This window comes from Lolium perenne, chromosome 3 (genome assembly GCF_019359855.2).
Source record: "Lolium perenne isolate Kyuss_39 chromosome 3, Kyuss_2.0, whole genome shotgun sequence".
NCBI lineage: Eukaryota > Viridiplantae > Streptophyta > Magnoliopsida > Poales > Poaceae > Lolium > Lolium perenne.
This window is the reverse complement of record NC_067246.2, coordinates 192,686,066-192,698,301: the sequence shown is the minus strand read 5'-3', so window position 1 is coordinate 192,698,301 and position 12,236 is coordinate 192,686,066. Positions and strand designations below refer to the sequence as shown.

General features: G+C 44.5%; 1 protein-coding gene across 1 annotated transcript; it reads right to left on the bottom strand.

Annotated features, from left to right (window-relative positions):
* Positions 1 to 1,053: 1,053 nt before the first annotated feature.
* Positions 1,054 to 1,773, bottom strand: LOC127339734 (uncharacterized). Its single transcript, XM_051365552.1, has one exon. It carries the CDS (start codon positions 1,771 to 1,773, stop codon positions 1,054 to 1,056), a length of 720 nt encoding a protein of 239 aa, XP_051221512.1.
* Between the last annotated feature and the right edge of the window lie 10,463 nt (positions 1,774 to 12,236).

Genomic DNA, 12,236 nt, shown 5'->3' with positions numbered 1-12,236 from the left:
AAAGACTTGTGCTGTCGCGGCTATGTACATAAGCAACTTTTCCTTTTCACGCGGGGTGACGAGGACAGGGGACGTCGACAGGATTTTCTTCAAGTTGTCGAAGGACTCCTGCGCTTCTTTGGTCCACTCGAACTTTTCTGACTTTTTCATCAGGTTATAGAAAGGTAAGGCTTTTTCTCCCAGCTTGGCGATGAATCTGCTAAGCGCTGCCAATCGTCCTGCCAACTGCTGCACTTGGTGCAGATTCTTTGGCGGCTCCATGTCGAGAATAGCTTTGATTTTCAAGGGGTTAGCTTCAATCCCCCTGGCCGAAATGAAGTACCTGAGTACCTGTCCCCCTGGCACTCCGAAGAAACATTTTTTGGGATTCAGCTTAATTTTATACTTGTCCAAGTTGTCGAAGGTTTCCCGTAAGTCGTCGATGAGAGTGGCGACATGCTTCGTCTTTACCACAATGTCGTCGATGTAAACCTCGATGTTCCTCCCAATTTGCTCCCCAAGGCAAGCCTGCATGCAACGTTGATACGTTGCCCCCGCGTTTTTCAACCCGAAGGTCATGACGTTGTAACAGAAAACGCCGTGTGGGGTGATGAACGCGGTTAGCTCCTGGTCTTCTTTCTTCAGCTTGATCTAATTATACCCGGAGTATGTATCAAGGAAGGAGAGGCGATCGCATCCAGCTGTAGAGTCGACTATCTGATCAATGCGGGGCAGCGGGAAGTGGTCTTTTGGGCAGTGCTTATTAAGGCCGGTGTAGTCGATGCACATGCGTAGAGCTGTGGTGTCCTTCTTGGGTACCATGACGGGGTTAGCTACCCACTTGGCGTCTTTGAGCTCCCGAATGAACCCTGCCTTACAGAGTCGATTGATTTCCTCACCAATTGCTCTTCTTTTTGGTTCGGAGAACCGGCGCATTGATTGCTGCACCGGTTTGGCTGTTGGGTCAACATTAAGTGCGTGCTCAGCGAGTTCCCTGGGGATACCTGGCATGTCGGATGGTTCCCATGCAAATATCTCCCAGCGCTCACGGAGGAACTCGATGAGCGCGCTTTCCTATGCATCAGTAAGGTCAGCCGACGTGTTGACGATTTTCTCCGGGTCTGCAGGATGCACCTGTAGCTTCTTGGTTTCCTTTGCAGCGTCAAACTCATCGGATCTCTCATTACGATTGTCGGCTGGTGGTTGCGTGTGATCTGTAACGGCGTCAATTGCGTTGAGCTCTTCCTTGGCTCCGAACTTCGAGGCTATCTTCTGGAACTCCCGGTCGCAGTTGTCTGATCGAGCAAAGGTCCCATGGACAGTTATTGGGGTCCCGTTGTTGCCTGGCATCTTCAGCTTCAAGTAAGCATAGTGGGGCACGGCCATAAATTTGGCAAACGCGGGCCTGCCTAGGATGGCGTGATACTGAGACTCCCAATCGACTACTTCGAACTCGATCTTCTCTTTCCTGAAATTGCTAGGCGTGCCGAAGACCACATCCAATGACATTTTTCCAAGAGAATAGGCGGGTCGAGTCGGTATAATGTCGTGGAATCCTGTATCAGATTCTCTTAACATATCGACTGTTAAACCCATTGCTCTCATGGTGCTGGCAAACAATAAGTTCAAACCACTTCCTCCATCCATGAAGACTTTGCTCATATTGTATCCTTCGATCTGTGCTTCAAGAACAAGGGCTGCGTGGCCAGGCCTCGGAACGGCTTTCGGGTGATCCGCCCTACTGAAGGAAATACTCTGATCTGACCAATCGATGAAGTCAGGTGTGTCGACCATGGCGACCTTCGCGTATTTTACTTCTCGGGAGAATTTCTTGATTTCTCTCTTCGAAAAGCTGGTTTTGTGGATCATGTTGACTTGCCCGCATGGTTCCGGAAACGCCTCTGCCGATGTGCACTCGTCCCGAAGCTCATTTTCTCCTGCCGGTACGTACGGTTCTGGTACATATGGCTCCGGGGCATAACTGTAGGATCTTGCCCTTCTCTCCATTGCATGAACCCTTGATATGGCATCGGTCCTAAGGTCATCGCAGAACTGCCGAATCTCCAGAAAATGTCGACAATTCCTTAGCAGGTGACTAGAATTCTCCCGACCATCTTTCAGGTCGATGTAAGAGTGGAGGTAACATGGTGCATCGAGCTGCTCTGTAGCCAATAGATACGGTGAGCGGGTGCGTCCCTTAATTGATAGCGTGTCGTGGTATTCTCGCTCGGCCTGCCGAAGATGAGGTGTTGTTCATCCTTTCTCCCCGTAGTGTGAGTCCCTTCGTCTTTTCCTTCGCCCTGCTGTGACGTCGAAACTCCCTTGATGGTTCTCTTGTATGCTCCTGGACGGAATCCTTTGGGTTGTCATTGGAGGAACGCTTTCAGGAGCTGCGGCCCTCGGACCAGATACGCTGGCCCCGGGGAGGCGTAGAAAACCTCCAAAGTCGATGATGAAGTGAACACTACCGAAAGTAGCATCCATATCGCCGGTCGATCCTGTAGGGATCAAGTGAGGCGCTTCGTGGTGCGGCACGAATTCGAAGGATCCACAGCGGATCGGATCCCTTGGTTCCTCTAGCGTTGGCGACTCGAGCACGAACGCCGCGGATGTGACTGGTACTGCCGATGACTTGCCTGGTGCTGACAGGTTTCCCACAGACGGCGCCAATTTTCGAGGGTACTCCTCGGCAATGCCCTCTGTTTGGGGCTTAGGGTTAGCGGAATCCTGCAAGCTGACACGAGACATCGGTTCACAGACAAGCGGGGAGAGCGATTTACCCAGGTTCGGGGCCCTCGATAAGGTAAAACCCTTACATCCTGCTTGTCTGTTCTTGATTATGATGATAATGGGTTACAATGGGGTGCCGAATAGTTCGGCTGAGATCTCGTCGAGAGGCTAAGTGCTATGGTGACCTAGCTCTGGACTTTCTGGTGGCTAGTATTGCTACGATTGGTTCTCTCCTTCGGCAGCCCCTCTCCTGGCCTTTATATAGGAGACCAGGTCTCAAGAGGTCTAACCAAGTACGACTAGGTTTACAATAGCTTTAGATCTAATCTTTCCTTGTTCGGCCGCTTCCTTGTCTTGCCCGCCAAGGATTCCTCTGGTGCACCGTCCAGGTGTCTTCATGGGCCTCCAACTAATCAATACAAGATAGGGCAATATCGGTTACCCGAAGGGTAATGCCCACGTCGCCAACTAATAACTTCATTAATAATTCTCTTCACATGTTTGGCTCTGGTTCATCAGTAAGCAACTTAATTTTGCAAATAGACACTCCTCCATGGTATGAGATTGATGGAAGGCACCCGAGGATTCGGTTAGCCATGGCTTGTGTAAGCAAAGGTTGGGGGGAGTGTCATCCATAATAAAACTAAAATACGTGTGTAAAAAAAAGAGAAGAGGGATGATCTACCTTGCTGGTAGAAATAACGTCCTTCATGGGAGCCGCTCTTGAAAGTCTGGTTGGCGAGGTAGTTGGTGTACCCATTACCATTCGTTGACAACAACAAACACCTCTCAAAATAATTTTACTCCTGTTTAAAAAATGAAAAGCTCTAGCGAGTGTTAATCCCTGCTTCCCTCTGCGAAGGGTCAATCTTTTACTTTTATGTTGTGTCACCATCCTTTCTTTGAGCACTTTCTTGAGAGCACAACTGTCATTCTTAGTATAATATGCTTGTCCCAAAATATGATTGACTATGGTATAACTTTGATGCTTTTATCTTTGACAATCTCTTTTTCTAGTCTTTCCATGAACTTCAGAGGTGCCTGAGCATTTATGTTTTGCTGATCAAATACGGGCAAGCGAGATACCACTTTATCATACTCTTTTATGAACATTGCAATCTTGCTGATAGACATGATTCATGATGCTTATTATTAATTTGTTGGTACCTTTCCATGACTGACATAGCAATTGGATGATCTTATTTGCATGTATCTTATTATGAATTGCCTAAGTACTTGTCCATATCATGAGAATATTTACATCATATGAACAAATGTGTTCGTGAAAGTTCTTTTATCGCACTCAGTTGTTAACTGAATTGCTTGAGGACAAGCAATAAGCTAAGCTTGGGGGGAGTTGATACGTCCAAAACGTATCTACTTTCCCGAACACTTTTGCTATTGTTTTGCCTCTAATTTGTGTATTTTGGATACAACTAACACGGACTAATGCTCTTTTCAGCAGAATTGCTCTGGTGTCTCGTTTTTGTGCAGAAATCCAACTTTCAGGAAAATCCCCAGAATTTATGTCGAAGGTCTTATTTTTCCAGAAGAATTACGGAGCCAGAAGGGCAAGCCAGGTGGAGGCCCGAGGCCCCCACACACTAGGCCGGCGCGGCCCAGGAGGGGGGCGCGCCGCCCTACTGTGTGGCCTCCTCGGCTGGCCTCCGACACCCTCCTCTGGACTACTTAAGGGTTTCGATCTAAAAACGCGAGAAGAGAAGTCGAAGTCGCCAGAAACCTCCCAGTACGCTGCCACCGTCGTGAAACTCAATCTCAGGACCAGAAACTCCGTTCTGGCACTCCGCCGGGACGGGGAATTGGAGGAGATCATCGCCATCATCATCACCGACGCCTCTCCATCGACCAGCAATGTTTCCCCCATCTATGTGTGAGTAATTCCCCCGCTGTAGGCTGAAGGGGATGGTAGGGATTGGATGAGATTGGTCATGTAATAGCATAAGATTGTTAGGGCATAGTGCCTAGTGTCCGTAATTGGTACTTTGATGATATTGTTGCAACTTGTTATGCTTAATGCTTGTCACTAGGGCCCGAGTGCCATGATCTCAGATCTGAACATGTTATTGTTTCATGATGATATGCATTGTTTTATGATCTTACCTGCAAGTTGTATACACATGTCGCTGTCCGGAACCCGAGGCCCCGAAGTGACAGAAATCGGGACAACCGGAGGGGATGGCAGTGATGTGAGGACCACATGTTCACGGAGTGTTAATGCTTTGCTCCGGTACTCTATTAAAAGGAGTACCTTAATATCCAGTAGATTCCCTAGAGGCCCGGCTGCCACCGGCTGGTAGGACAAAAGATGTTGTGCAAGTTTCTCATTGCGAGCACGTACGACTATATACGGAACACATGCCTATGGATTGCTTTGTACTTGCACACCGTTTTATTATTATCTGCAAATGCCTTGCTTTGATTGTTACATGAGTTTCTCTCATCCATGCAACGCCCGTCATCCATCCCTGTGCCTACAGTATTTTAATCCTGCTGTTTACTATGATCACTACTGCTGTCTTTTCACTACTGATACTGCTATAAAACTGTTACTACTGATAAACTCTTGCGAGCAAGTCTGTTTCCAGGTGCAGCTGAATTGACAACTCCGCTGTTAAGGCTTTCAAGTATTCTTTGTCTCCCCTTGTGTCGAATCAATAAATTGGGTTTTACTTCCCGCGAAGACTGTTGCGATCCCCTATACTTGTGGGTTATCACTTCTCCTTTAGGACCCTGGACATCTTTGATCTGCAACTCTCCATCAACGAGCAGCAATTCCTTGGGGTGCATCTTCAGCTCGTTCATGTACGGGTTGACGACGTCCTCAAAGAAGCTGCCCTTCGGAGTTCCCGACGAAGACATGATGGCTCTAGATCCGAAGTAGATCCTGGCAGAAAACAGCTCGAAACAAAACACGTCGAGAAAACGATATACGGACCTCCAGGGGTCCGGGGGATTATATAGAATAAATTTTTGCGACAAAAGGAAAGTACCAGGTCGAACCACCTCATAGGGCGGCGCAGCTAGGCTGGGGCCCGCGCCGGCCTATGGGGGCACGCCCTCGTGCGTCTCCTCCACTCCGTTTCAATCTCGTAATTTTTCATATTTTCCAAAAACAGCAAAAAAAAATCGGAAAGTAAAACGCGGACTTTTTATTACCAGTACTGTTACCTATTCAAAGTCGAACTCTGCCGGACTGTCAATTTGACCTTTGATGAAAGCTTCCGGTGTCACCACTCGAATAACATCAACTTCTTCATTATAAGAAACTCCAGAGATATAATGCTTGAGTCTTTGTCCATTCACCACTTGTGTGGCATCGCCTTGGAGAGAACTAATTTTAATTGCCCCTGAACGATACACCTCCACAATGACATATGGTCCTTCTCATTTTGAGAGTAATTTTCCTGCAAAAAATCTGAGACGAGACCGATACAATAGGACTTTATCCCCAACATTAAATTCTCTTTTGATAATTCTTCTATCATGCCACTTCTTAACTTTCTCTTTAAAGAGTTTAGTATTTTCATAAGCTTCACTTCTCCATTCATCTAGAGAACTCAATTGTAACAATCTCTTCTTACCAGCTAGTTTAGGATCTTTATTTAGTTCTCTTACAGCCCAATAAGCTTTGTTCTCTAGTTCTAAAGGTAAATGACAAGCTTTTCCATAAACCATTTTATACGGTGACATACCCATGGGATTTTTATAAGCAGTTCTATAAGCCCATAATGCTTCTTTCAATTTACTAGCCCAATTCTTTCTAGATTTATTAACAGTCTTTTGCAAGATAGATTTAATCTCTCTATTTGATAATTCTACTTGCCCACTAGTTTGAGGATGATAAGCGGAAGCAATTCTATGATTAATACCATATTTGGCAAGAGTTTTTCTAAAACCACCATGAATAAAATGAGAACCTCCATCAGTCATAAGATATCTAGGAACTCCAAATCTAGGAAAAATAATATCTAAAAGCATTCTTAAAGAGGTCTCACCATCAGCACTTTTTGTGGGTATGGCTTCCACCCATTTAGTAACATAATCAACAGCGACAAGTATATGAGTGTTACCTTCTGAAGAAGGGAAAGGTCCCATGAAGTCAAATCCCCAACAATCGAATGGTTCAATAACAAGAGTATAATTCATAGGCATTTCATTGCGTCTGGAGATATTACCAACCCTTTTGCATTCATCACAAGATAAAATAAACCTTCTTGCATCTTTGAAGAGAGTTGGCCAATAAAAACCTGATTGTAGAACCTTTTGCGCGGTTCTATCTCCGGCGTGATGTCCTCCATAAGCACTACCATGACACTTACTCAATATCTCTTGTTGTTCATATTCGGGAACACATCTTCACAGAATACCATCCACTCCTTCTTTATATAAGTGTGGGTCATCCCAAAAATAATGCCTCAAGTCATAAAAGAATTTCCTCATTTGCTGAGCTGAAAAGGTTGGAGGCAAGTACTTGGAAACAATAAAGTTAGCATAATCAGCATACCAAGGACTATCTCGCGAGCTCACCTTTATTACAACCAATTGTTCATTTGGAAAACTATCATTAACAGGAACAGGATCATAAGCAATATTTTCCAATCTAGACAAATTATCAAAGAACAGATTATCAAGACCTTTCCTATCTATAATATGCAAATCAAATTCTTGCAACAGAAGCACCCATCTAATAAGCCTTGGCTTAGCATCTTTCTTTTGCATTAGGTATCTAATTGCAGCATGATCAGTATGAATTGTAACTTTTGAATCAACAATATAGGATCTAAACTTGTCATAAGCAAAGACTACAGCTAACAATTCTTTTTCAGTTGTAGCATAATTTCTTTGAGCAGCTTCAAGAGTTTTACTAGCATAATGAATAACATTCAATTTTTTATCTACTCGCTGTCCAAGAACTCATACTCTGACAAAGAAAATCACTAGCATCACACATAATTTCAAAAGGTAAGTTCCAATCAGGAGGTTCAACTATAGGAGCAGTTGTTAAGGCTTTCTTTAGAGTTTCAAAAGCTTCCTTACAATCATTATCAAAAACAAAAGGTACATCTTTTTGAAGAAGATTAGTAAGAGGTTTTGAAATCTTGGAGAAGTCTTTAATAAATCTCCTATAAAACCCAGCATGACCAAGAACACTACGAATACCTTTAACATCCCTGGGATAGGGCATCTTCTCAATTGCTTCAACTTTAGCTCTATCAACTTCAATACCTCTCTCGGAAATTTTATGTCCCAATACAATTCCTTCATTAACCATAAAGTGGCATTTCTCCCAATTAAGAACAAGGTTAGTTTCTTCACATTTCTGCAAAACTTTATCAAGGTTCCGCAAGCAATTATCAAAAGAATTCCCATAGACAGAAAAATCATCCATGAATACCTCTACAATATTCTCGCAAAAGCCATGAAAAATAGCAGACATGCATCTTTGAAAAGTAGCAGGAGCATTACATAAACCAAAAGGCATACATCTATAAGCATAAGTTCCATAGGGACAAGTGAAAGTGGTTTTCTCTTGATCCTTAGTTTTAACAGCAATTTGTGAAAACCCCGAATAACCATCAAGAAAGCAAAAATGAGTATTTTTAGATAACCTTTCTAACATTTGATCAATAAAAGGTAAAGGGTAATGATCTTTCTTAGTAACCTTATTAACTTTTCGATAATCAATGCACATTCTATACCCTACAACTACTGTTTGAGAGATGAGCTCATCATTATCATTAGGTACAACAGTCATTCCTCCTTTCTTAGGAACACAATGCACAGGACTAACCCATCTACTATCAGCAATAGGATATATAATACCAGCTTCAAGAAGTTTTAATACCTCATTCCTTACCACATCCTTCATCTTAGGAATTAGACGACGCCGATGTTCAACAACAGGCTTTGCATCATCTTCCATATTAATGGCATGTTGGCAAATAGAGGGAGAAATCCCCTTCAAGTCATCAAGAGTGTAGCCAATAGCTCCTCGGTGTTTCTTCAATATTTCCAATAACCTTTCTTCCTCAAACTCTGAAATCTTAGAACTAATAATAACAGGATATATTTTCTTATCATCAATATGAGCATATTTAAGATTATCAGGCAATGGTTTTAAATCAAAAACAGGATCTTCCTTTGGTGGTAGTGTTGTACCTAGATCTTCAACCGGCAAGTCATGTTTAAGAATAGGTTGACGAAGGAAAATTTCATCAAGCTCATTTCTTTCTTCCCTAAAGACTTCACTCTCACTATTCTCCAAATGTTGCTGCAAAGGATTATTAGGAGCAAGAGCAATAGACGCACACTGTTCAACTCTAAAGTCATTATTAGGCGAATCAGCTTTATAAGGAGTTTTGGCAAATTTAGAGAAATTAAACTCATAAGATTCACCAGCAAATTTAGTCAGAATTTTCTCTTTCTTGCAATCTATAACAGCTCCACAAGTATTTAGAAAAGTTCTACCAAAAATGATGGGACAATACTTACTAGCAGCAGAACCAAGTACCAAAAAGTCAGCAGGATATTTAATCTTACCACATAGAACTTCCACATCTCGAACAATACCAATTGGAGACATAGTTTCTCTATTAGCTAGCCGAATAACCACATTAATATCTTCAAGTTCACAAGAACCAATTTCGTGCATAATCTCCGTGTAAAGCTCATAAGGAATAGCACTAATACTTGCACCAATATCGCATAAACCATAATAACAATGATCACCAATTCTAACATATAGCATAGGAACACTAGTTTTCCTGGACTTATTAGGATGTGAAACAATATTAGAAGCATCTTCACAGAAAATAACATGACCATCTTCAACATTTTCAGTCACAAGATCTTTAACTATTGCAATAGCAGGTTCAACCTTTATTTGCTCTTCAGGTTCTATAGGTTTCTTTGCACTTTTATTAACCGCACTATTTATAACAGAATACTCCTTCATTTTAGCAGGGAAAGGAGTTTTTTCAATATAAGCTTCAGGAATAACATGATCAACAGTTTCAATTACAACACATTTATTTATAGATGAATCAATTTTATCTTTATACGGTTCATGATACTTATCAAAATTCTTCTTAGGCAATTCATAATGAGAGGCAAAAGCTTTATAAAGATTTGCAACGACTTGAGAATCAAGACCATAAGTAGCACTCATACTACGAAATTTATCAGTATCCATAATAGTTTCAATGCATTTATAATCATAGTTTATACCTGACTCTCTATCTTTGTCGTTCTCCCATCCTTCAGTATTCTCCTGAATCCGATCAGGAAGGTCCCTTTTAAACTCTTCTTTGTTGTGTGTAAATGATCCAGAACAAGAAGTATCCAGCAAGGTCTTATCTTGAAAAGAAAGTCTTGCATAGAAATTATCAATAATAATATTACTAGGAAGCTCATGAATGGGGCATTTGAGCATTAAAGACTTCAATCTCCCCCACGCTTGGGCAATACTCTCTCCATCATGAGGCCAGAAATTATATATGCAGTTCCGGTCTTTGTGAATTTCACTTGGAGGATAGAATTTAGAATAAAATAGGAGCACAATATCATTCCAAACGGATGAAGCTCGGTAATCACATGGGTACGTGAGCACGCCCCCACAAAACGACACGTGTTTAATGGCGTTAGCCCTTGCCGTAAGGTGCTGAGGTGGAAAGGAGGAGCCAGGCACGATTAGCGGGATGAGAGGATTTGGTCAATGGCCATCAAGGGGATAAGGCACCGCTTCTTCTCCTTCGCGGGCCGCGTCGTCCGCACCCGGTGACCAACATCCCCCAGGTCGTCTGCAGCAACGCCGGGGGCGAGCTCATCGTCGTCGACGCTGTCGTGCCCCTCGCCACTGCCGACTTCGCACGCGTCGATTGGTCGCTGAGCCTCATCCAGACCCCCTCCATCTCGCTCACCGTCGCAACCAACCACCTCCTCGCCGACGGCAGGGCGTTCATCCTTCCTGATTCCGAGCGCCGGTGCACGAGCTCGCCGTAGGAGAGCACACGGCAGCGCGCCGAGAGCGCTCGCTGACCATCGGCAACATCTAGCAGCTGTGGTACAAGCGGAATTGGAGAGAGAAACAAATCGCTGCTAGCCCCGCTCTTCCTCCAGCTCGATTTCCCGTCTACTAGCTCTCAATTTCCCTTCCCTTCACTTGATTTGAGCTGTCGATTTGCCATCGTGGCCACGCCCGACGCCGATTTGAGCTCTCGATTACCGTTTCTGGAGGATATGCGGCAGCAGCCGCTGTTCTCCGATTGAAGAACCAGGTCCATGGCGTCCCTCTGTCTCCCATTTATCCAGCATCAGTGGCGGAAATCCCTCCCGAATCCGGCCGGGAGATGAGGGTGGAGGGCTGCTGGAATCCATGCGAGCCGCTACATCTGGTCCCACTCCAGCGACGCTACCTCTGGTGAGAGAATCAACCCGGGACACGCGGGGCCGTCGGCGCCGATGAGCGGCAGCTCGTCGTATTCCCTGCCGTTGGAGTCGGCGGCGTCGTCTTCCACCTCTCCCAGGACCGAGTCCTATGTTTGTGAGATTCTTGGCGCGGGAGCTCGGGGAGGTAGGCGGAGAAGCAGGAGCGGAGCCCGGCGCGGGAGCGGAGGGGAGGAGAGGGCGGCGAGGAGGTCCTCGGCGGTGGTCTCCATCGCCGATTGGGGAGATCTCGGGTAGGGCGTCGCAGGTAGGAGCGCGGTCCACGGCGGCGAGGCCCAGGCTCGTGGGCGGAATCGAGCCTGCCGTGCTCGATGCAGGCGAAATCGCGGGATTAGGATTTCACAGCGCGTTTGATCTCTGTTAGCACTCCGCGAATCTAAAAGCAAATCAACGGTATCTAGGGGGTGCGCACGTACCCCTCTGAACACCAAATCCACTCTCTTCAAGAGAATCCCCATTCTTCAGCAATTTATACCAATGCGCCGCTTTACTAGACAGCGATATAGAGAATAGTTTCTTCCTAACTTCATCCATAGCAATACCTGCACACTTGAATAAACCGCATAATTCATGTAAGAACAGTAAATGATCACCAGGATGGACAGTTCCATCCCCTTCATAGCGGTTATCCACAACACGTTCAATAATTTTCATAGGTATTTTGTATGGAACATCTTTCTCACCTGGCGCCTCATCCACTACCTTTGCAGTAGTAGTAGATTTTCCTAATAAAAATTCAAGAGAGGATCTCTCCATAATGAATTATAGCAGCAGGCAGAAATAAAATCAGCACGAACAGTAAAAGTTTCCCTTACCAATTCCACTTACCAATAGCGCTTCACTCGCCGGCAACGGCGCCAGAAAACAGTCTTGATGACCCACAAGTATAGGGGGTGTATCGTAGTATTTTCGATAAGTAAGAGTGTCGAACCCAACGAGGAGCAGAAGGTGTTGACAAGCAGTTTCGATGAGGGATTCACTGTAAATGCTCACAGACAAGTATTCAGGGGGTTTTGATATAGCAGATAAATAAAGTACGAGTAAGTAAAGTGCGAGAGTAA

Bases quoted from the DNA above. Each gene is read 5' to 3' on its own strand.
- LOC127339734 (XM_051365552.1), bottom strand. From the start codon at position 1,773: ATGGTCGACACACCTGACTTCATCGATTGGTCAGATCAGAGTATTTCC.